Source organism: Seriola aureovittata, chromosome 20, assembly GCF_021018895.1.
Source record: "Seriola aureovittata isolate HTS-2021-v1 ecotype China chromosome 20, ASM2101889v1, whole genome shotgun sequence".
Lineage (NCBI taxonomy): Eukaryota > Metazoa > Chordata > Actinopteri > Carangiformes > Carangidae > Seriola > Seriola aureovittata.
Genome location: NC_079383.1, coordinates 23648676 through 23673675, shown reverse-complemented (window position 1 = coordinate 23673675; position 25000 = coordinate 23648676). Strand labels below are relative to the sequence as shown.

General features: G+C 45.5%; 1 protein-coding gene across 7 annotated transcripts in view; it reads left to right on the top strand.

Annotated features, from left to right (window-relative positions):
* ptprma (protein tyrosine phosphatase receptor type Ma) overlaps positions 1-25000 on the top strand; it is a 104672-nt gene that overhangs the window by 67421 nt on the left and 12251 nt on the right. For 2 of the 7 annotated variants that reach the window (XM_056364053.1, XM_056364050.1), the window contains 9 exons: positions 1473-1505; positions 6968-7086; positions 7655-7729; positions 8403-8429; positions 12771-12961; positions 20598-20685; positions 22269-22345; positions 22840-22876; positions 23780-23877. In XM_056364053.1, the coding sequence (XP_056220028.1) occupies positions 1473-1505; positions 6968-7086; positions 7655-7729; positions 8403-8429; positions 12771-12961; positions 20598-20685; positions 22269-22345; positions 22840-22876; positions 23780-23877 (745 nt within the window). The remainder of the gene's footprint in view (positions 1-1472; positions 1506-6967; positions 7087-7654; positions 7730-8402; positions 8430-12770; positions 12962-20597; positions 20686-22268; positions 22346-22839; positions 22877-23779; positions 23878-25000) is intronic. The other 5 variants (XM_056364057.1, XM_056364054.1, XM_056364056.1 and 2 more) reach the window with 3 other exon arrangements.

Below are 25000 nucleotides of genomic sequence, written 5' to 3'. Positions count from 1 at the left end.
GTATGTGGACCCACTTTATTCTCCAACATCAAACACACAACCCCGCTGGGACACACACACACACACTAATATATACACAGCATTCACACATGATTTATCCTTCACACACACACACACATACACACTCACACACACACACACACACACACACACACACACTTAAACACAGAGAGAAAAGCTTCTGTGTTTGGAGAACGTTGAAGATGAGAGAGAAATTTAGATGAAAGAGCGTTTTATTCTTCTTTTTCCAGAGTCAACTGGAGCTGAATGGCTTCAGGCTACAGAGACACACATTTATATTTCACACACACTCAGTGTGTGTGTTGGTACAACGTGGAGAGTCTGAGTCAGACTCGTCTGTTGGGTCGATCGAGCTCTGATCTCTGTAACAGATATTAGAGAGAGAGGACGAGAGAGGTGGTTGTTCGGTGTCTAATGAGAGTTTTAATGTTGACAGGGTGCGTTTGATTTCCACTCTGTGACCTGACGGAGGTCAGTCTTATTAGAGCAGGAGTGAGAACAGTAAGCTGCATATTTAAGCTGTTTGGCTGCAGGGTGATCAGATACTGTAACCTTCCACCACTCAGGACATAAAGTAGACCCTCCCGTCCATGTCAGGACCAGTTGGCTGCAGGACGCCATGTCACTGTGAAGGCTGTGATCAGCTGGGATCAGCTGTGATCACTTCCTGTTTGCAGTGTATCATGATGTTTAACTGTGAAACTGAAGGAAACTTAAAAACTGGAGGATTCTCAGTGAAGTTCCACAGACTCTGTTTTTCTGGAGCTTTATTCTGGAGGCACATCAGAGATGATGACATCATCAGGAAGTGATGTCCCGGTCTGAGGGTTCAGGTCTGAGGGACATCAGAGACCATGACGTTTCTCTCTGGACTGCAGAGTTCAGCTCAGCTGATTACACCTCACCTGTACCTGACTGTGATGTCACGAGCCTCACCTGAACTCCTCCCACAGACCTGCTGATACCTGTACATATGAGTACCTGCAGCTCCAGCAGTGTCACAAAAAACCTGTGTGACCAGTACTGACCTGATGACAGAATGGTCAGAGGTCATGACCCCTGACCTCAGAATTTTTCTGTTCCTCCAGTTTTTATTCTGACTAATGTCCTGGTGTGTGTGTGTGTGTGTGTGTGTGTGTGTGTGTGTGTGTGTGTGTGTGTGTGTGTGTGTGTGTGTGTGTGTGTGTGTGTGTGTGTGCATGCGTGTGTGTGTGCATTTGTGTGTGTGTTACACGTGGATGGATGAGAATATACAGATGTCTCTCACCTCGTTAACCAATCAGATGTGTCCCCTCTCCCTCACACTATGATTGACACCTTGTACCAGCCAATCACAGCCCTCCACTCCTCCACCTCCACACAGAATGAACTCATCTCTTCTGTGTATTAATCTGTTGTTTTTTCCTTTTTCTGTTTTTCTGTTTTTCTTTCCCTCCATTTCACCCCCCCAGACGAAGAAACTCTCACTCCTACACTTACTACCTGTAAGTAACCTGTGTGACCTCTGACCCCTCACCTGTGTGACCTCTGACCATCACCTTCATCCAAACATCAAACACCTAAATCACCTGAGCTCTGAATGTGTCCTGTCTGTACCCCTGTTTACCTGAACCTTTGATCCCAGACCCTGAACCTTTGATCCCAGACCCTGAACCTTTGATCCCAGACCCTGAACCTTTGATCCCAGACCCTGAACCTTTGATCCCAGACCCTGAACCTTTGATCCCAGACCCTGAACCTGACCCAAGACTCTGAACCTTTGATCCCAGACCCTGAACCTTTGATCCCAGACCCTGAACCTTTGATCCCAGACCCTGAACCTTTGATTCCAGACCCTGAACCTTTGATTCCAGACCCTGAACCTTTGATCCCAGACCCTGAACCTTTGATTCCAGACCCTGAACCTTTGATCCCAGACCCTGAACCTTTGATCCAGACCCTGAACCTTTGATTCCAGACCCTGAACCTTTGATCCCAGACCCTGAACCTTTGATCCCAGACCCTGAACCTTTGATTCCAGACCCTGAACCTTTGATCCCAGACCCTGAACCTTTGATCCCAGACCCTGAACCTTTGATTCCAGACCCTGAACCTTTGATGCCAGACCCTGAACCTCTTTGACCTTTGGCCTGGTAGCCTGATAAGTTCCTTCCCTCAGAAGCAAATCCTCCACCTGTAAGCGACCATGACCCCTCTATTTACCATCCTAACCCTTCCCCTGGCCTTTGACCTTTAGACTGGACACTACAGTGACTCACTATTGCAAAGTAGTATTATGAAATTAGACAGGCTGGAGCTAACTGGTTAGCATGCTAACATCAGTAGAAGACAGGAAGTCATAGAAGCTAACGAGAGCTAACACTATTGTCGGTGAGTAAACAGCTGCTAATGCTAATGTTAGCTATGTAGCAATAGAAAATACATGTAGCTCGGGTTAGGCTTGGCTGTTGTCATGGAGATTGTTTTGATGCAACAAGGAAAATCTTTCCCTCTTGTTCTGACAGAAAAACCGTCATTTTGTTTTAAATACGTTTTAGTGTCGGCCATTTTAAGACGTGACTGTACTGTCATCACTGAGCTTCCTGCTGCAGAGGCTGTAGACTCAGGTGTCCTCTGGTCGGCCTCACGTGTCTGACAGCAGAGAAGATGGAGTCTGGTTCTCTGCTCTCTGCTTGGCCTCAGTATCAGTCTGTTTCAGCTGGTTCTCGTTTGAAAACATATCAGAAAATAAAGATCTAAATATTGATCCATAAATACAGATTGAGCGAGAGATGGCTGCCCCTCCCCCAGGTTAGGACTGGAATCTGAACGACGCCTCCTCAGGGAGACAGGAAGTGCTCAAACACTCCTCCTCAGGTCACTGTGTGCGTGTGTGTGTGTGTGTGTGTGTGTGTGTGTGTGTGTGTGTGTGTGCGTGTGTGTGTAACAGCTGCTTTACACGCATAGTAAGCTGGTGCAGTGTTTGTCTTTACCCACAGTTACAGTCAGAGACGAGTCAGATTCACCTGTCAGTCACCTGTTAGTTCAGTTCATGTCTCGTAGCATCTTGCAGCACAGTTTTTGTACAGTTGCCATGGTTACAGTAATCAGTTCCTGGTGGAGGACGTCATGATGGAGCTTCATTAACATGAACTCTGACTGAGTCTGATAAAGGTGTCGAATACTGTTCAGAGGTGTGGCGCTCCTGAACGTCACCCTGCTGCTGATCCAGCACATCAGGATCCACTGGTCCAGACGGGTCTGGGTCATGGAGTCTGGATCCTGGTTCTTGTTGATCTTGTTGTTGATCCTGGTCTGACACTCAGCTGATTTCTGTCTTTAGGCCTGGACAAAAGTGTGTGGACGGTTCACACAGAAAATGAGTCAGTTTTATAGTCCTGAAGGAGGCTGACAGATTTATAGCTGTGTGTGTGTGTGTGTGTGTGTGTCTGTGTGTGTCTGTGTGTGTGTGTCTGTGTGTGTGTCGGTGTGTGTGCGTGTGTGTGTGTCTGTGTGTGTGTGTGTGTGTCTGTGTTTGTCTGTGTGTGTGTGTGTCTGTGTGTGTGTGTGTGTGTGTGTGTGTGTGTGTGTGTGTGTGTGTGTGTGTGCGCGTGCAGTGGAGCAGGGTTACTAGAATTAGCTGGCTGTAATAAACCTGTCTGATCAAATGAGTGTTACAAGGAGAGAAGATACACCTACACATAAAACACACACACATACACACACACACACACACACTCTGACATCCATTATCACTAACAGCATTGTCCTGTCGCTCATTAGATTAGCATAGATTAGCCTTGACATGTAGTGTGTGTGTTTGTGTGTGTGTTCATGTTAAGTGTTGCTAAATCAATCGACCCCTGACCCCTCACTGATGATGTCATGACACACACACACACACACACACATACACACACACTCAGTTGTCTCCATTGAAGTCAGATATAAAAACATTTTGCTGCAGTATTTTCTTGGTAAAATTAGCTCTCTCTCTCTCTCTCTCTCTCTATCTCTCTCTATTCACTCGTCTCTATAGAGGCAGTGTGTGGAGGTGGGAGATGGGGGGTCAGAGGTCAGTGGTCAAAGGTCAGGACAGCTGTTTGGAGTCAGAGAGGTTGGCTTTGAAGAAACAGAAATAGAAAATCCAGTTTAACAAGATAAAGAGTGAAATCTGAGGAAACAAATGTTTTCATTAAAATCAAAAACAAAAATGCGATTTAATGTTTTGCTGCATGCCAATGTGTGGTGGTGTCATGTCTGTTGTCTTTAGGAAACATTCAGAAACAGAAATGTTCAGAAACATTTACAAACATTTAGAAAGAAACTTTTCTTTTAGAAACAGAAACATTTAGAAACAGAAACGTTCAGAAACAGAAACATTCAGAAACGTTCAGAAACAGAAACGTTCGGACACAGAAACATTTAGAAACCGAAATGTTTGAAAACAGAAACATTCAGAAACAGAAACATTCAGAAACAGAAATGTACGGAAAGAGAAATGTTTGGAAACAGAAACATTCAGAAACAGAAATGTAGGGAAAGAGAAATGTTTGGAAACAGAAACATTGAGAAATGTTTAGAAACAGAAATATTCAGAAACAGAAATATTCAGAAACAGAAATGTTTAGAAACATTGAGAAACGTTTAGAAACAGAAACGTTTAGAAACAGAAACGTTCTGAAACAGAAACATTCAGAAACAGAAATGTTCAGAAACAAAAACATTTAGAAACAGAAACGTTCAGAAACAGAAACATTCAGAAACAGAAATGTTCAGAAACAGAAACGTTCAGAAACAGAAACATTCAGAAACAGAAATGTTTAGAAACAGAAATATTCAGAAACAGAAATGTTTAGAAACATTGAGAAACGTTTAGAAACAAAAACATTTAGAAACAGAAACATTCAGAAACGTACAGAAATGTTCAGAAACGTTTAGAAACAGAAACGTTCTGAAACAGAAACGTTCGGAAACAGAAACATTTAGAAACAGAAACATTTAGAAACAGAAACGTTCAGAAACAGAAACATTCAGAAACAGAAACATTCAGAAACGTTCCTAAACAGAAACATTTAGACACAGAAACGTTCAGAAACAGAAACGTTCCTAAACAGAAACATTTAGAAACTGAAATGTTTGAAAACAGAAACATTCAGAAACAGAAACATTCAGAAACGTTTAGAAACAGAAACATACAGTAATGTTTAGTAACATTGCAGCTCTGAATGGAGCATGTTTGACAGGTTTTTACAGTCTGTGTTGCAGATGTTTGTGTGCTCAGGTCTGAATCAGAGAAGAAGAAACGCTGCAGGTTTTTACTGTCTGACTGAACCACAGAAGAAGAGAAAGGAGACATGAGGGGGAGGAGGGCAGCGCCTCGCCTCAGGGCGCTTTCATCGTCCTCCATCTTAACCCAGACACACACAGCTTTCACTGATGTCTTACTTTTCACTTTAAAAGCCTGTTTTTTATATTTATATATTTCAGTATTTTTTTCCTTTTACATTTTCAGGTCAGGGTTAAACTCTGCTGTGTGTGTGTGTGTGCGTGTGTGTGTGTGTGTGTGTGTGTGTGTGTGTGTGTGAGTGAGTGAGCAATCGGACAAATGGATGTTTTTTTTATTCACACATTTGCAATAGAAAGGGAGAAAATACATCAAGCCTTTAAAACATACTGAGTGTTTTTCAGTGTGTGTGTGTGTGCATGTGTGTGTTTGTGTGTTTGTGTGTGGACATTCAGATGATGGAGATGGACAGACGAGAGGCTGAAAGGATTTTTTTTATGGAAGTGGTTATACAAGATGATGGTTGGAGATGAGAAGTAGAACAGATGTGTTGAGTCAGGAGGGGGGGGGGGGGGAAGGGGCTGTTGTTTGAACACAGTCACAATAAACCTGAGACTTCCTATACGATCAATATCTGATCAGCATATTGAAGCATCTCAGTGTGTTGACAGGTGTTTTTTGTCCACCTCATTCAAAGGCCTCTAGGCTAAACAACAGACACACACACACACACACACACACACACACACAGTCAGTAACAAGCAGCTTTAACGTGGAACAAAAATATCAGACATTCAAGAAAGAAACAAGAAATTTAAAAGGGAAACACGGAGCAAGAGGAAGTGTGTGTTTGTGTGTGTGCGTGTGTGCATGTGTGTGTGTGTGTGTGTGTGTGTGTGTGTGTGTGTGTGTGTGTGAGAGAGCGATTTTTTAATGGCTAGTATATTAAAAAAGCAGAACTAATTTTGAAATTTACGACTGAAATTCTTCCATTACAGCAGAACACTCTCACTGCCTCATCTCCTGTTTAGTTACAGCTCATCAACTCCAGCAGTCATACCACCTAAAAATCCAACTGTATAATCTAACCAGACAGGCACAACCCACAATACCACCTTAACACAGGATTAGGAGATTTACGTAAACTCAACTGACACCTTAACACAAACGAAACAGCTAAAAATCAAACTCATACCACCTTAACTGTCGTACCACCTTAAAAGAGCACACAAACTTAAATGTTACATTTTAAAACTGCACCTTAAAATCCCACTCATACCACCTTAAGAGGCCAAGTCCACAGAGTCAGCTCTAAATACCACAGATATAGACACATAACAGATACAACAGTGACACACACTGTTGTATCTGTTATGTGTCTATATCTGTTGTAAGTGTGTGTGTGTGTGTGTGTGTGTGTGTGTGTGTGTGTGTGTGTATGTGTCAGAGAGCACATTACTCACTGTGTACATCAGCACTGAGCCTCAGGGCGAGAGACACTGACAGAGAACAGAGAGAGAGAATAAAATCAGACCTTCAGGTAGAAGAAAACGATCATGGTCTCCACAGTGAAGAGCTGCTGGTTCCTCAGGTGATCCAGACCCTGGACTGGGACCTGGACTGGGACCTGGACTGGGACTCTGTGTAAATGACGTGTGTGTGTGGTCGTTGTCTCTACAGGAAGTTGGCAAAGAAGAGGAAGGAAACTCTGAGCTCCAGACAGGAAATGACTCTGATGGTCAACACCTCCCAACACACAACCATGGCAGACACACACACACACACACTGAACGGACGCAGTGAGTACACACACATAAGAAAATAAAAGTATGTCATGTCCTCGTCTTCCTTTCCAACAGACAGAGACGGAGAGGGAGACAGAAAAGGAGAGAGACACAGAGAGAGAGACAGACAGAGAGAGAGGTGTGATGATGAATGATTGAAGACAGTAACGTTGAGATGAACCAATGAAGTGACGAGTAGCTGCAGGAGATGTGAGCACATGTTTTATCATGAAGTGACTGTCGGGTGTGTGTGTGTGTGTGTGTGTGGGGGGGGGGGGGGGGTAGAGGACAGAGGAGTCGACCTTCCCTCTGGGCCCCCCCCTCCCCCAACTTGCTCTCTCTCTCTGTCTCTTCTTCTGACCCTCAGTCATGGTGATGAGCAACATGATCAATTTCATGATTGATTATTAGAGATAATATTGATAGAGATTATTATTGTTATTGTTATTATTATTGTTGTTGTTCTTATTAAACAATATCAAACTCAAAGTGAAATTAAGATTTAATGCTCACTGATCAATAAGACCATTGATCATAGATTATTGAGGAGACTGTAACATCTGTCTGTTGTGTCTTTGTCCAGCTGTGTCATCTCCGTCCTCCTTCACCCTGAAGACAAACACCATCAGCACCACCGTCCCCAACTCCTACTACCCAGGTAACAACCACACCCACAGACCATGTAGACCAGGTACACCAGGTGGACCAGGTACACCAGGTGGACCAGGTACACCAGGTGGACCAGGTGGACCAGGTAGAACAGGTGGACCAGGTCCATGTTCAGCCTGCAGCTGCTCTGTGTCTGTCACACGATGAATATAAATAACAAAGATGTAGATTGAATAATAATAATAATAATAATTACAATATTAGTTTATATGTGAGTGGATGGAGTTTACTGAAATCTGGCTCCTGATTGGACGACTGATGATTGGGGGCCAACTACACTGATCTGACTCCGGGTGCTGTCACTGGACTGAGGCTGTGCTAAGTGCTGCTGGAACCGATTCACACTCCCAAAACTGGTGGACTGTCCCGAACAGATCCGGCACACATCTGGTCCTCTGGTGCCAGTAACCAGCCGTCTGCCGACATTCAGCCAACTGTGCCGACATTCAGCCAACTGTGCCGACACTCAGTCACAGTTGGTCTGACTGGTGTACAGGGACTGAGATGTAGGGAGCTGACTCTTCTTCTTCTCTTCTTGTTCCTTTGTCCTGTCTGTCTCTCCACCTGTCTGTCTCTCCACCTGTCTCTCTCTCCACCTGTCTCTCTGTCCACCTGTCTGTCTCTCCACTTGTCTGTCTGCGGCTGACGTGTCCGGGCGACAGACCCCTTCGTACCGACAGCCATTCTGGGTGAGACACTTTTTCTTTCTTTCCTCTCTAGGACAGAGAATCCAACTTGCACAGGTTGACAGACAGGAAGTGGACAGACAGGTGAGACAGAGAGAGAGACAGGTGAAAGCCTAGAGATGAGGATGGAGAGAATGAGAGAAAGAGAGAGTGGTATTCCATCCATCCCTGCTTGCTTCTCGTTCAGCTGCTTTTGGTTATTTGTTTTTTTATTTTCTACTTTAAAGTTTGTTTTAAATCCTTCATCATAAATTACATTTATTTTCCTTTCATTAGATTTTTGTACAGTTAGTTTTTCTGTTTTTGATTTGCTTCCTTTTTGAAAGCATTTCATTGGACAAATAGTGGAATTATTTTTTATTTTTTATTTTTTGGTTGTTGACCTGTTTTCTCCGGAAACGACGGTGGGCTTCACTTCATTCCTGCATCCACAACATTCCTGCGTGTCGTGTTGACGTCACGTCTGTCTGTGACCTCCGACCTCTGCATGGACACAACACGCCCACGTGGACTGGGGGGAGGAGTCAGTCTGTTAGTCTCACTCTGGGACGTCTGTGTGATTTTTGGATGTTTGTGGATTCTCACATATTCTGTATTAACATTAATGAGGAGCAAACTTAAAGTCATCGTCTCTCAGCGTGTCAGAGCTGTAGATTTAACCTAAAACCAGCAGGATGTGACCTTTCACCCCAAGGACCCTGTACACAACAATCACTTCCATATCAACAGGATCAGGCTCCTGTTTATCAGCATATCAACATGTAATAACTGGTTAATAACAGGAGATTATATTTTATATATATATTTTATATATTTTATCGTCTGAAGAGTGGTTAACATTAATGAACACTGAGATCTGATCACAGTCTGTTAGAGACCAGTTATTACACCTTTCTATCCTTATCATACAGATCAATAAACCAGTTATTGGTTTTACAGATCAATAGGGAGGTTAAATTGTAGAAATAATATTTATTCACATTTTTATTTGTGACTAAATGTTTTGAATCTCATGCTGCCTTAATTATGTTTTTAATCTAAATATTGAACATATTTTCAAAAGCACAAATTGTTGACAGAACAGATATTGGTTCAGTAGCTAAAGCTAATTGATTCATGTAAACTGATTAGTGGTTCAGGTTTTGGTTAAAAATGGAAAATCAACACTGACCTGACCTGATGACTTTATTACCATTGAATTGAAACCAGCGTCTGTCCTGAGTCTGTGACATCAGTGAACGTTCAGACAGAACAAAAAACAAAAATACATTTTTTTGTTTTTCTGTTTTTGTTGTCAAACTAAAAAACCAAAGACAAGAACATCACATTAGAAGAAACAGTCTGATTCTGGTGTTTTTAAATACCTTTTTTTTCCTTGTTGAGTTGAAGAATGAAGAAAGGTAGTCAGGTGACATGGAAGTTAAGGTAAATATTTCAAAATAAATGCCACGAGAACTGAATGGCCACTCTATAAAGTGTAACTTTACACACGCACAGACAAAAGTTGTGTTTGTTGCGTTGCATTAAGAGGAAGAGTGTGATGTTTCATTTACTTGAATTAAAAGCCTAATTAATGAATATGTGGAAACACACTGTGTGGTCCCTCTCAGATAGTGTTGTCTACAGTGACCAGCAGAGATCGCTGCTGTTACCAGATTATTGTTCACCCTTGATCACTTAGTGATCAAGCTAATGTTCACTGTTTATAGCTGCTGTTGGTTGTAGCCCACACTAAGACCTTTATTCTGAAATATATCTGCCAGACATCACATAGTGGACAAACAATAAAAGGAATGTGTAATCACCAGGATTGGACAGTTTCTGTTCTTCTTTTTAAGTTCTGTTTTATGTTTTTTAATTCTGACAACAAAAATATAAAAACTAATGTTTTACTGTTTTTGCTTTAAAAAGAAAAAACTAAGTGTCTGAACCTACACAGACATTTTCAGTATATAAACTGACAGGTGAGACGCAGCAGCAGAAGTTAAATTAGTTTCATATGAACAACAGTTATTCAGACTCTTCACAGCATAATGACAGTGAGCTGCTAGCACCAAAGGTTTAGGATAATTATCAGTTTGTTTAGTGTTAACGCCTCTCATGCTTTGTTTTTGCTCGTAGAAGGTTTCTCCTCTCTCCTCTGGCTAATTAAATTCTCCTCAGGTTAGCTAAACTCTCCTCGAGTTAGCTAAACTCTCCTCGAGTTAGCTAAACTCCCCTCAGGTTAGCTAAACTCCCCTCAGGCTAGCTAAACTCCCCTCAGGTTAGCTAAACACTCTACAGGTTAGCGTAACTCTGCTCAGGCTAGCAAAACTGTCCTCAGATTAACTAAACTCTCCTCAGGCTAGCTAAACTCAGGCTTCAGGTTCTCACGTTAGCCTAGGCCACAAGTCTCACATTTAGCCAGGTTAGCCAAGGCACCTGCTGCTAGCTGTTAGCTGTTATAAATTCAAAAAGAGCTACTGCAGTGCTTAGAGCTAGTTTTCTGTTTGATTGATGCTAGCTGTGTGTTAGCAGGAGGCTAGATAGGCTAAAGCTAAAGTTGTTGCTTATACCCTGTCTCCTCTCTCTTCTTCTTCTCTTTTATCTTTCTCTGTGTAAAGTGCCCATTAATGGTAAGTGGTTAAATTTGGGGCTAAAGGGGGGAAACTCATGTTGGGGGGGGTCACCGCTGCGCATGGAGCCACACCCACCACCCGCTGTGATGTCATCAGTTAGTGTGGCAACACCTCATTTTTTACCCCTCTGTGAAATTGTGACATCACAATCCCCAACTCCTCTCACCATTTCACATCAAACCAATCAGGTTTCAGCTCTATCCGTCTCTCTTTCTCCGATTGGTTGTCATTGTTGTGGTTGTGGTTGTTTCATCCGTCCAATCACAAACCACCACCTCCATCACATCACCCATCTCCTGATTGGTTGGGCTGTTTGGGATAGAGAGTTTCTGATTGGTCAGTCAGCCCCCAGGCTAGCCAATAAGAACAGAGATAGAGAGAGTAGTGAAAGGTGTGTCCGCCGAGTTGTTGAAATGTTCACGTCAGAGTCCTGGATGGGGTCTCAAGGGTCTCAAGGGTCAAAGGTCACGAGAAACCGGTTTACCAAAGAGGTTTGTTCTGTTCCAGGACTCTGAACTCTGCTCTTTTCACACTGCAGCTCCAAGAACCTGGACCACATCTGGACCAGTGCTCATGGACCAGTACTCATACTGCGCTGTACTGGATCCAGACTAATACTCATACCGTGCTGTGCTGGATCTGGATCGGCACTTAGTTCCTCCCTTATAGTAGATTCAGATTGAAACTCCTTTTTCTTCATCAGATTATTGATTTGTGATCGATCAGCAGCAGTGTGGAAAGAACCCAGAGCCAATCACCATCCTTTCTCCAGTCACGTGATTTGACGTCACGTGATGCGTATGCCATTCATTTGTGTTGTCGTGGTAACAACATGGTAGTCGTGGATGTGGACCAGTGTGTAACTCTGGGCAGACTGTACACACATTTACACCTGCTCCACACCTACACGTGTCATCACCTTTACCCGTGTTTGATCAGTCATCTGATCAGTTTTATCATCAAGACAGACTGATTATTGATCGATTATCAGTTCTCTTGATCAGCTGCTCATGGTGAAGGCGTTTGTGTTTTATTGTATGAAACCCACAGCATCTCCTCACACTGATTATTATTATTATCATTACAAATCATATTATCATTAAAAGACATGCTGAATATCAGTGTGTTTTTATGTAAATTGGGGTTGAAAGGGGGCGTGGTCTTATATTTGAGGAGGAGACTGACAGTGTTTTCAGTCTTTACTACGCTGCTGAGTCCAGTTTAACTTGTTTCACTGCAGAACTGAACCAGAGGGAAAATGTCCCGACAAAAGAGTCAGACTTCATACTGAGTCCAGTCCGTGAGTCCGGTCGGTCTCTTCAGTCTGTAACTGAGTCCATGCCTTTTCCTCAGTCTGTAACAGCAGGTGGAAACTGGACCTGATGCTGAAACGAGTCAGGTATAACAGTGGGTTTGTTCTGTACAGAGTCTTCCCAGACCAGAACTGAATCTGGACTTAAGAGAACTGTTATGAAGCTGTGGTCAAGTTGTGCAGACCTGATACCAGGAGGAGCCACACAGGTCTGACAGGATCTGACTCCGCCCTGATAATCAGTACACGGTCTAAAAGTAGTCCTGGATTCTGACACGGGTCAGCCTGGTCCGGTCCATACCATGTGGAGACATCATGTGACTTGTGTCCAACATACATCATGTTCATCACACAGCGGTGAGTTACTGTGTGTCTGCAGCTGCAGTCTGATCTGTCCCCCCCCCCCTCCCCCAGATGACAGTCACACCATGACCAGTGAAACCAGCAGCCTGGTGCAGTCCCATTACAAGCAGCGGGAGGCGGAGCGGGAGGCACTGCCCTATCAAACGGGTCAGCTGCACCCGGCCATCCGAGTGGCTGATCTGCTGCAGCACATCACCCAGATGAAATGTGCAGAGGGCTACGGCTTCAAGGAGGAGTACGAGGTGAGGACACACACACACACACACACACACACACACTGAGAACAGGACATAAACTCAAATCTCCTCACAGCTTGTTTCTGTTTTTTGTTTTTTTTTAAGTATATTTTTTGGGGCTTTTGTGCCTTTATTGGACAGGACAGTAGAGAGAGACAGGAAATGGGGAGGCAGAGAGAGGGGGAATGACCGGGGACAACTGCAGCGAGGACTGTAGCCTCTACACATGGGGCGCCTGCTTAGACCACTACGCCACATGACGCCCCAGCTTGTTTCTGTTTGAAACTCACCTGTTCACAGTGAGGTGCAGACACCTGTCGGGGCGTGGCTACAGAAATGTGACAGCGTACAGTTTAATTGGCCTTTCATTTGCCAACTCTTTCACTCTGCTGAAATGTGACCTGTGCTTTAATTTTCTCCTGTTCTCACCTGTGACAAGTTTCAGCCAATCACAGCAGGCCTCAGGTGATGACAGCAGGTAGTTCAGCTGTTCAAATGTTATAACTACTTGACATAAACAGGGATGTTTCTCTTTTAACATGCTGTGATGAAACACCTGAAAGCTGCTGTGTCAAACAGCCTTAGGTGAATTATTAAGTGATGGAAAGACAGACCGGCCCAGATGTGGCCCAGATGTAGTAAACATTTCACATGTTGTTCATCTTCAGATCAAGAACCAGGTAACAAGCATCAGTCGTACTCAGCTGCTAAATAACCACTACGCTGCTTCACAAGGTGTTGTGTGGTTGCTAGTAGGGATGTCATGATACCGATACCAGTGAAATTCCACAATTCTCTTTCACTCCTTTATTGAAAAATACAAATCAAAAAAAAAAGAACAGTGGCATGTCGCCTTCAAGTATTTAAAATAAACAATACTTTATGCAATAAAAAGTTTACTGCTTATATTTTAGCAGCTTTTCAACTGTGGTTTGGAAAGTGCGAAGGCATCGTTTACTAACGGGCTTCTGTGGGTCTAAAATCAACCTCTCATCATCCGCCTCGGCGGGAAATATGTCCATACGCGAGTCTTCTGATCCGAGCTGCTGCAGCTGGACCAAGTTTCGCGCCTGAACTTGTCGCCATCTTCCATTTGTTATTGGGGCGAGACCGCAGCCTCCTCCCTCGGGCGGAGGCCGATCATGTGATGCTGTGATTAGTGTTAATGTTTCTGCTACATTACTGTCACTTTTCAGGTAAGACACTTTTGCACCATGAGATAAGTTGCTCATACAGTTAATGACATGCTGCTTGTGCGCGATGAGACCTGATGCGCGAGCGGCGTGAAGAGCGCGAGCGGCGTGAAGAGCGCGAGCGGCGTGAAGAGCACTCACCCGCCTCCCTGAACAGGATGTGAGTCTTACGTTACTTCCTAAGAGGGTGATGATCGATCTCGTCACGTGTCGGTATTTTTTTATGGTTCCTTTGATACCACGAAAAACGGCTACCGTCCCGTTTTTTGCCACATGGCATCGACTTGGTACGGAAGTATCAGTTCTGGTAACAACCCTAGTTGCTAGGTTACGAGGTTGTTGCTAAGTGATTTGTAGTGTGTTAAAGATGAATGATTGGTAGGGTGTTGATAAGTGATGGTTTTGTACATTTGTGCATTTTTATACAAACCAACACACACACAGGTGTGACAGATGGTCACCATGGTGTTTGTGAAGGTGGACAATACATCACAGAGCTGAGCAGCAGCCTCCAGGATCAATACATCACTTTTACAATTGATCAGTTATGAGTTCATCTATAAACAATAAGACAGTCCAGAGACCAGAGACACAAGCTGATTGATCCAGTTATAAATGAATAATCGTTTCAGCACTAATCAGTAACAGAAGAAGACAGCAGTGTGTGTGTGTGTGTGTGTGTGTGTGTGTGTGTGTGTGTGTGCGCGCGTGCGTGTGCGTGTCGTTGCGTGCGTGCACTCCACATGTTTACCCATTTTCATCTCGAGAAACTTACTAATGGATGTTACTTACCTGAACAAACACACACACACACACACACACACACACACACACACACAGATATACATTATAGATATTCCCTCGAGCTAATGGGCCAAAACAGGGAATGGCTTGTGTGTGTGTGTGTGTGTGTGTGTGTGTGTGTGTGTGTGTGTGTGTGTGTTCAGGTCTGCCTGCTTGTGGGCTGCCCTCAGGGCTGATCCATTATACATACTGAGCACACACTCAGTATTTTCACCCTCCATTTGCAGAAAGTTAGTGGAGAAGAGCTGTTCACCTGTCTGTCTGTTCACCTGTCTGTCTGTTCACCTGTCTGTCTGATCACCTGCCTGTCTGTTCAACTGTCTGTCTGTTCACCTGTCTGTCTGTTCACCTGTCTGTCTGATCACCTGCCTGTCTGTTCCCCTGTCTGTCTGATCACCTGCCTGTCTGTTCAACTGTCTGTCTGTTCACCTGCCTGTCTGTTCACCTGTCTGTCTGTTCACCTGTCTGTCTGTCTGTTCAACTGTCTGTCTGTTCAACTGTCTGTCTGTTCACCTGCCTGTCTGTTCACCTGCCTGTCTGTTCACCTGTCTGTCTGTTCACCTGTCTGTCTGTCTGTTCAACTGTCTGTCTGTTCAACTGTCTGTCTGTTCACCTGCCTGTCTGTTCACCTGTCTGTCTGTCTGTCTGTCCAACTGTCTGTCTGTTCAACTGTCTGTCTGTTCACCTGTCTGTCTGTTCACCTGTCTGTCTGTCTGTCTGTTCAACTGTCTGTCTGTTCACCTGTCTGTCTGTCTATCTGTTCAACTGTCTGGACACCTGTCTGTCTGTTCAACTGTCTGTCTGTCTGTTCGCCTGTCTGTCTGTCCACATGTCTGTCTGTTCAACTGTCTGTCTGGTTTACCTGAAAAAGAAACTACCTTTATTTTACAGGGTCAACATTTCAGTGATCATTTCAGAATAAAAGAACAAGTTCCAAAATGCAAAAACAGGAAGTGACCTTTAAAATGTCTGAAACCAGACTGGTCAGACTGGTGATACTGGTCAGACTGGTGATACTGGTCAGACTGGTGATACTGGTCAGACTGGTGATACTGGTCAGACTGGTCGGGTGTTGATGGGAACAGAACCCACATGTGTTTGAATTATGATCCAGATGTTTGTTGTTCTGCTTTTAACATGTAACTAACACTCACATGGTGTCATGGTAACGTCTGGTTAGTGATTGTTTTCACCTCCATCCCTTCTCATTTAACCAAATTCAATAATTGATTGTTAATTGATAAAGTGTGAAGATGATTATGACAACAGGACATTTTATGAAAATTCAAAATAAATGTCAGGAAATAAATCAGAGTTTCCAAAGTAAAGTTGTTTTTATTTTGGTTTTAATCCTTTGGATGAGTTTAGCTACTGATTGATCACTGATTGATTACTGATTGATGACTGATGTGTAACTGCTGCAGCAGTAAGCTGAGCTAACAGACGTCCAGCTGACTGATGACTGTTATCTCCCTGATCCCTCCATGCTTCCCCTTTACTAATTAATCTGAATGGACAGCTTAACGAGGTAAGATGCCTTCTTGGTTTTCAGACTGTTAACATCCTGTGTTCATGTCAACTAGAATAGAGACTAGATGGTGGCTGACACCCAACACACACACACACACACACACACTCTCTCCCAGCATTATGTTCACGTTACTGAAGAATCGTGTGATTCTCTGATAAAAACCCTGAAGGTCGTTTAAAATCACTTCCTGCTGTTTTAAATCTCAAAGATCCTCTAAACAGCGGGATGAAAACTCTTTTGCAACAACAGACACTCAAACACATTTCAGAATGTTTCTGTGTCCCAACCAGTGTTTGAGGAAGTGGTTTCAAACATCTCCAGGAGTCTGTCGGAGAGAAGATGGTTCCTTCTCCACCCACTGACCCACCTCCACCCACTGACCCACCTCCACACCTCTACCCATCCACTGACCCACCTCCACCCACTGACCCACCTCCACCCACTGACCCACCTCCACACCTCTACCCATCCACTGACCCACCTCCACCCACTGACCCACCTCCACCCACTGACCCACCTCCACCCACTGACCCACCTCCACACCTCTACCCATCCACTGACCCACCTCCACCCACTGACCCACCTCCACCCACTGACCCACCTCCACACTTCTACCCATCCACTGACCCACCTCCACCCACTGACCCACCTCCACCCACTGACCCACCCACTGACCCACCTCCACACCTCTACCCTCCCACTGACCCATCTCCACCCACTGACCCACCTCCACCCACTGACCCACCTCCACACCTCTACCCTCCCACTGACCCACCTCCACCCACTGACCCACCTCCACACCTCTACCCACCCACTGACCCACTCCACTGACCCACCTCCACCCACTGACCCACCTCAACCCACTGACCCACCTCCACACCTCTACCCTCCCACTGACCCATCTCCACCCACTGACCCATCTCCACCCACTGACCCACCTCCACACCTCTACCCTCCCACTGACCCATCTCCACCCACTGACCCACCTCCACACCTCTACCCATCCACTGACCCACCTCCATCCACTGACCCACCTCCACACCTCTACCCTCCCACTGACCCATCTCCACCCACTGACCCATCTCCACCCACTGACCCACCTCCACACCTCTACCCTCCCACTGACCCATCTCCACCCACTGACCCACCTCCACACCTCTACCCTCCCACTGACCCACCTCCATCCACTGACCCACCTCCACACCTCTACCCACCCACTGACCCACCTCCACCCACTGACCCACCTCCACCCACTGACCCACCTCCGTCCACTGACCCACCTCCATCCACTGACCCACCTCCACCCACTGACCCACCTCCACCCACTGACCCACCTGAACCCACTGACCCATCTCCACCCACTGATCCACCTCCATCCACTGACCCACCTCCACACCTCTACCCATCCACTGACCCACCTCCATCCACTGACCCACCTCCACACCTCTACCCTCCCACTGACCCACCTCCATCCACTGACCCACCTCCACACCTCTACCCTCCCACTGACCCACCTCCATCCACTGACCCGCCTCCACACCTCTACCCTCCCACTGACCCACCTCCATCCACTGACCCACCTCCACCCACTGACCCACCTGAACCCACTGACCCATCTCCACCCACTGACCCACCTCCACACCTCTACCCACCCACTGACCCACCTCCACCCACTGACCCACCCACTGACCCACCTCCACACCTCTACCCACTGACCCACCTCCATCCACTGACCCACCTCCACCCACTGACCCACCCACTGACCCACCTCCACACCTCTACCCACTGACCCACCTCCATCCACTGACCCACCTCCACCCACTGACCCACCTCCACCCACTGACCCACCTCCACACCTCTACCCTCCCACTGACCCACCTCCACCCACTGACCCACCTCCACACCTCTACCCACTGACCCACCTCCATCCACTGACCCACCTCCACCCACTGACCCACCTCCACCCACTGACCCCACCTCCACACCTCTACCCTCCCACTGACCCACCTCCATCCACTGACCCACCTCCACCCACTGACCCACCTCCACACCTCTACCCACTGACCCACCTCCATCCACTGACCCGCCTCCACACCTCTACCCTCCCACTGACCCACCTCCACCCACTGACCCACCTCCACCCACTGACCCACCTGAACCCACTGACCCATCTCCACCCACTGACCCACCTCCACACCTCTACCCACCCACTGACCCACCTCCACCCACTGACCCACCCACTGACCCACCTCCACACCTCTACCCACTGACCCACCTCAACCCACTGACCCACCTCCACACTTCTACCCTCCCACTGACCCACCTCCATCCACTGACCCACCTCCACCCACTGACCCACCTCCACCCACTGACCCACCTCCACACCTCTACCCTCCCACTGACCCACCTCCATCCACTGACCCACCTCCACCCACTGACCCATCTCCACCCACTGACCCATCTCCACCCACTGACCCACCTCCACCCACTGACCCACCTCCATCCACTGACCCCACCTCCATCCACTGACCCACCTCCACCCACTGACCCACCTCCACCCACCTCCATCCACTGACCCACCTCCACACTTCTACCCTCCCACTGACCCACCTCCATCCACTGACCCACCTCCACCCACTGACCCACCTCCACCCACTGACCCACCTCCACACCTCTACCCATCCACTGACCCACCTCCATCCACTGACCCACCTCCACACCTCTACCCATCCACTGACCCACCTCCATCCACTGACCCACCTCCACCCACTGACCCACCTCCACACCTCTACCCTCCCACTGACCCATCTCCACCCACTGACCCACCTCCACACCTCTACCCTCCCACTGACCCATCTCCACCCACTGACCCACCTCCACCTGAAGCAGGTCATAGGTGACTGAGCTCATATTCATGATGAGAAACACCAGAGAGCTTCAATGTAACTACAGTATTTTACAGTGTTGCATTATGGGTTGGTTGTAGCCTTAATGTTGCTAAGCTAGCCAGTGTTTTGAAGTGCGTCATCAGTTCAATAATTGAACCGCAGGGTGGGGGTCACTGTTTAGTTAACGAGTTGAACAAGGGAGAGATTCTGTTTAAGTCACAGGAGACCTGTGACCTTTGACCTTTTTTAATGACAGGTGGAAGTTGTTGGTGAGTTAAGGAGACAGGTAGCATTACCATCAGAAACACGCACACACACACAAAGAGTGGAGTCGCTGCCAGCAGTCATTAGTTCATTCATTCCTACGATTCTTTTCTTTTTTTTTCTTCCCTTTGTTCCTCACTGTCAATCATGTGGAGCTGTGTGTGTGTGTGTGTGTGTGTGTGTGCGTGCGTGCGATACGTGTGTGTGTGTGACATTGTTCACCTCTCAGTTTGATGGATGTCTGGAGCTGTTAGACTGCTGTCACACACACACACACACACACACACACACACACATGTCCGTCTGCAGGCATTTTAATGAGCAACCCAGGAAACCTGCTGTGGATCAAAGTGTCTGAGCATAGCAGCAATGATAGATGGATAGATAGATAGATAGATAGATAGATAGATAGATAGATAGATAGATAGATAGATAGATAGATAGATAGATAGATGATAGATAGATAGATAGATAGATAGATAGATAGATAGATAGATAGATAGATAGATAGATAGATAGAAAACAAGTCTGGATTGGTGGTTTTTAGGGCCCGTCTTGGTTCTTCTTCTGTGGACTCTGTGTTCTCCAGTGAATCTGTGATATCGTGATGTAACGTTAACGACTTCAGTGATTCTGCTTATTTTTCAGCACAGAGATCAACAGAGAGGAGAAGTGTTGTCTCAGCACAGAGCAGTCAGAGCAGTTTCACTCTGTTTGAACACAGTCAAAGAACAGCTATCACTGTGTGTTTAGACGCCTCCAGCTTCTCTCTTAGCTCGTTCTCATAATTGGACTTAATCATCTGCTCTGACCATAAAACTAACGCCTGTGTGTTTGTTCAGGGAGAGGAAATCAAACACATCCTCTGCATTATTCATGAAGTCATCCACTGAGTCTCATCACTCTGGATCTGCTCTCTTTTTCAACAGACTCTCTGTCTTCATGTCTTTTTGTCTTACCAGAGTTTCTTTGAGGGACAGTCCGCTCCTTGGGACTCGGCCAAAAAGGATGAGAATCGCATGAAGAATCGCTACGGAAACATCATCGCCTGTACGTACCTCCGCGCTCTTCTTTGTCTGAATGAACACTGATCTGAGAGGCTGATATGAAACTGTCTGACTGTGTTTCAGTTCAGCAGGTGTAGGAGCTGAATACCAGGCTCAGCGGCTCTGTGGAAGCATCAGTCTGGTAGAAAACACTCATGTAGCAGCTGCAGTAATTAGCATTAATCATACTAATATGAACCATCATAAAGAACATTAATATGATGCTGGGAGGACACTACACGACAGATTTGTGTGTCCCAGATGAGTTCTCAGATTCAACATGACCAAGCCTTAAACCATTGTCCTGACGTCCTGACCAGAAACAGTTTATAGACCTGCGAGTTGTTGGTCCTGACCTCTTCCCTGGTGGTCATGATGTGAATTTTGACTTGTGACTTGTTACTGCTGACATACAGCTTGTCTTTGAACTTGTTGGTCTTGACTTTTTTGACTGTTGTCTGATACTCGACTTAGGACTGGCTGGTTTTGACTTGGGACTTTACTTGGGACTTGTTGGTCTTGACTTTTGACTTGACTGGGGACTTGACTTTGGGACTTACCTATTTTGACCTGAGATTTGTTGTTCTTTAGGACTTGTTCTTTGGGACTTGAGTCTTGATTCGGGGTGACTTGTATAATCATTGAAACAAGTAGCTTTGTCTCATCACATTGTCAATGACAGTCAGTAAGGAAGTAAGTGTAGTCTAGTGTACCGGCCTGAGATTAAACATTAAACTATAGTTTAGACTATAACCTTAGTGTGACTCATGCAGTGTCTGCAGAGATGTAACAATCATAACATTTGTGCGGCTTCATGTTATAGTTTAGTTTTCGTTTGTTGATAAAATCACATTTTAATATTTCACTTCCAGTTTTCAAAGGTTACTTCTTAATTATTTTATGTCTTCTGTAAAAATGGTTGTAAACAAATTTTTTTCATCATAGTTTTCATTGATGAAATATCCAGTTCAGAAGACCTGAAAATCCAGACCTGGACTTCGTTTTTTTTGTTTGTCAATTTCATCTCAGGTCTCAATTTCTAGAGTTAATTTTAGCTTTAGTCATGTTTTGGTCCCAAAAAAAGGTTGTTGACAAATATATTCATAATTTCTGTTGTTTATGAAAACTTGTCAAACTGTTTGTGATCCTGTCGTTGATGTAGAAAGGTAGAAGAACAGCTAACAACAAAACAGCTAGTTTTATGTTGTTGCTCCATAGTCAGTTCTTTATAGATGAAACACTGAAACATGTTGTTGACATTCACAGATGAATTTAAATGCTTCATCATTTCCTCTATCTGATATGATTATAAGGATTCGAGTCTGTTTTCAAGGAGAGACTGTAAAGATGAATAATGTGAATAAATAGACGTGACTGTTCACACACTCACTCAGTCCCTGGTGATTCACAGATTCAGTCTGAATGAATGTAATCAAGTGGATATTAATTTATTATTAGATTATTTATTCAGCAGAAACTAATCAGAGGTGATTATGTTCAGCTTGGCCACGACAACAAGCAGAACAATTAACGTGTGTGTCTGTGTGTGTGTGTGTGTGTGTGTGTGTGTGTGTGTGTGTGTGGTAGACGATCACTCTCGTGTGCGTCTGCAGCCTCAGGACGGAGAGAGCGGCTCCGACTACATCAACGCCAACTACGTCGATGTGAGTAACACACAGTTTACTTTTTTTTTTCTTTAACGGTCAGTGTGAATCGTCTGAGTCGACTCTGTTCCCATGGCAACAGTCCTCATCATTCAGGGTTGGTTGGTTGGCTGGCTATGTAAACAAACTTACAGAGAAAAAGTCTTGTATTGCTTCTTTGGGACGACATAGTTCTGAAGCACCGTAGTGAGGACATGAATCATTGTGAGGACGTCTGGATGTCTCTCACAGGGATGACGGGCCCCTGGATACAGACATGTCAACGACACCTCACATGTAGGCCCTCAGTGTCACCCTGTTCCTCCATGTTGTTGCTGTTTATCTCTTTGGAGCTAAATGATTGACCCTCCAACAGGAAATGTCACTTCGCACACAGGCTTTGACCCAGGGGCCCCCTGACCCCCGGGGCACCTGGGCACCTGGGCCCCTAGACCTGTGCTGTTCTCTCCAGATCACCTGTCCTTTGTTCACCTTGTTCTCCTCTCTTCTCTCAGGGATACCACAGGCCCAATCACTACATCGCTACCCAAGGTAAGAGGAGGAAACACACTGATACACATTCTCAGTTAGCTTCCACTGTTAGCGTCCTGTGTTATCTTCCTCAGTTAGCTTTCTCTGTTAGCGTCCTGTGTTATCTTCCTCAGTTAGCTTCCACTGTTAGCGTCCTGTGTTATCTTCCTCAGTTAGCTTTCTCTGTTAGCGTCCTGTGTTATCTTCCTCAGTTAGCCTCCACTGTTAGCGTCCTGATGACATCATCTGTGTCATGGACATGTTTGTTTCCTCCTGAACTCTCCTGACTCCACTCACACACTGATTCTTACTGTGTATGAACACACACACAATCAACACAAACAACTCTAACACATGTTTATAAAACATATAAACATTCAAACATATAAACATATAAACGTAAACATATAGCATCGGTATGTTTTCATTCCGACTGTGAATGTGATTCTGATTGAGTTTTACCACCTCTGACCACAGGGGGCGCCACATCACACAGAACAGTTAAATGCACTCTCACGTCTGTGTGATGATCTGCTCACACACACACACACAAACACCCTCAGCTCTCCAGGTAGAAATCATCCTCCTGAATAAACCTGAGTGTACGAACATGTCAGTGTGTGAGCATGAATATGGAGTGTGTGTGTGTGTGTGTGTGTGTGTGTGTGTGTGTGTGTGTGTGCAGCAGATTCTCGCTGTAAAACACTTGAGGACAGGAATGGATTAGCATGAACTAATTAGCTCGTCAAAACACAGACTGTCAACAGTGATTAAAAACATTTTCTGTGTGTGTGTGTGTGTGTGTGTGTGTGTGTGTGTATGTGTACATGTACTTCATTTGAATTAATTAAAAGAGTCATTATAATTCATGTACAGCTCTGGTGTCGCCTGCTGTCTAAAGTTTACTCTGTGTGTGTGTTTCAGGTCCTATGCAGGAGACGGTGTACGATTTCTGGCGGATGGTTTGGCAGGAGAACACTGCTGCCATCGTCATGGTAACCAACCTGGTGGAGGTGGGGCGGGTAAGTCGCACAAACACACACACACACACAGTGATTGTTGTAGCCATCTGGCTGTTTTTTCCTCTCTGATGAAGTTTGGGACTTCATTTCCCAGAGTGCCTCTCTCACATACCTTCTTTGTTTACCCTCTGTTGTTGTAAAGTTTTCAGCCTGTGAATTAATTCACCTGCAGCTGTTTGTGTAACTGACACCTTGAGCTTTGACCCCGGAGAGCTGCATCATCCTGTATGTCACAGGTTTACTTTGATTGTAACAGACTCAGGGGTCACACACAGGTAGGCGTAGCCAAAGGTCACACACAGGTAGGCGTAGCCAAAGGTCACACACAGGTAGGCGTAGCCAAAGGTCACACACAGGTAGGCGTAGCCAAAGGTCACACACAGGTAGGCGTAGCCAAAGGTCACACACAGGTAGGCGTAGCCAAAGGTCACACACAGGTAGTGAACACGTGAGGTAACAAAGACAACCTGTCAGCAAACAGGGAGGTCTATACACACAGGTAACTGACAACAGGTGTGGCTGATGAGGGCGGTGCCTCTATCACAGATTTACATATTGATGTATGACAACCTCGTGTGTTAGTGTGACATTAACACATGATCCTGTATGTGACACATGAGCTGGTGAATGTGGGACACACTTCACATACATGAAACACGTGTCATACATCATTGTTTGACAGTTACTGAAGCTGATCATCTGAATCTGTAAAAAACTGTTCGATTAATCAAATATTCAATCAACGAATCAGCTCAGAAAATATTTGCAGATGATTGATCGAATTACAAAGTGTCATTAAACATGTAACGACATCCGCATCATGTTAGCACCCCACGCCCACCCACCCCCCCACCCCCCAGCACACACAGAGCTCAGCTCTTCACATGTGGTTTCTTCCTGAAACACACACACACACACCTGGCGGCGTGCTCCCCCTCCAGGAGAGCTGCAGTGGGGGATTCTGGGATAGATCAGGCTGATTATCTCACTCTGAGTTTCTCCGCGCCCCCCCCCCCCTTCACCTCGTTGGGTGCCATGGCAACGATGTGATTAGCTCAGCAGTAATTAGCTGTTAATGAGGGAAGGGAGGGGGCGGAGCCTCTAATGATATTTTAGTATCAGC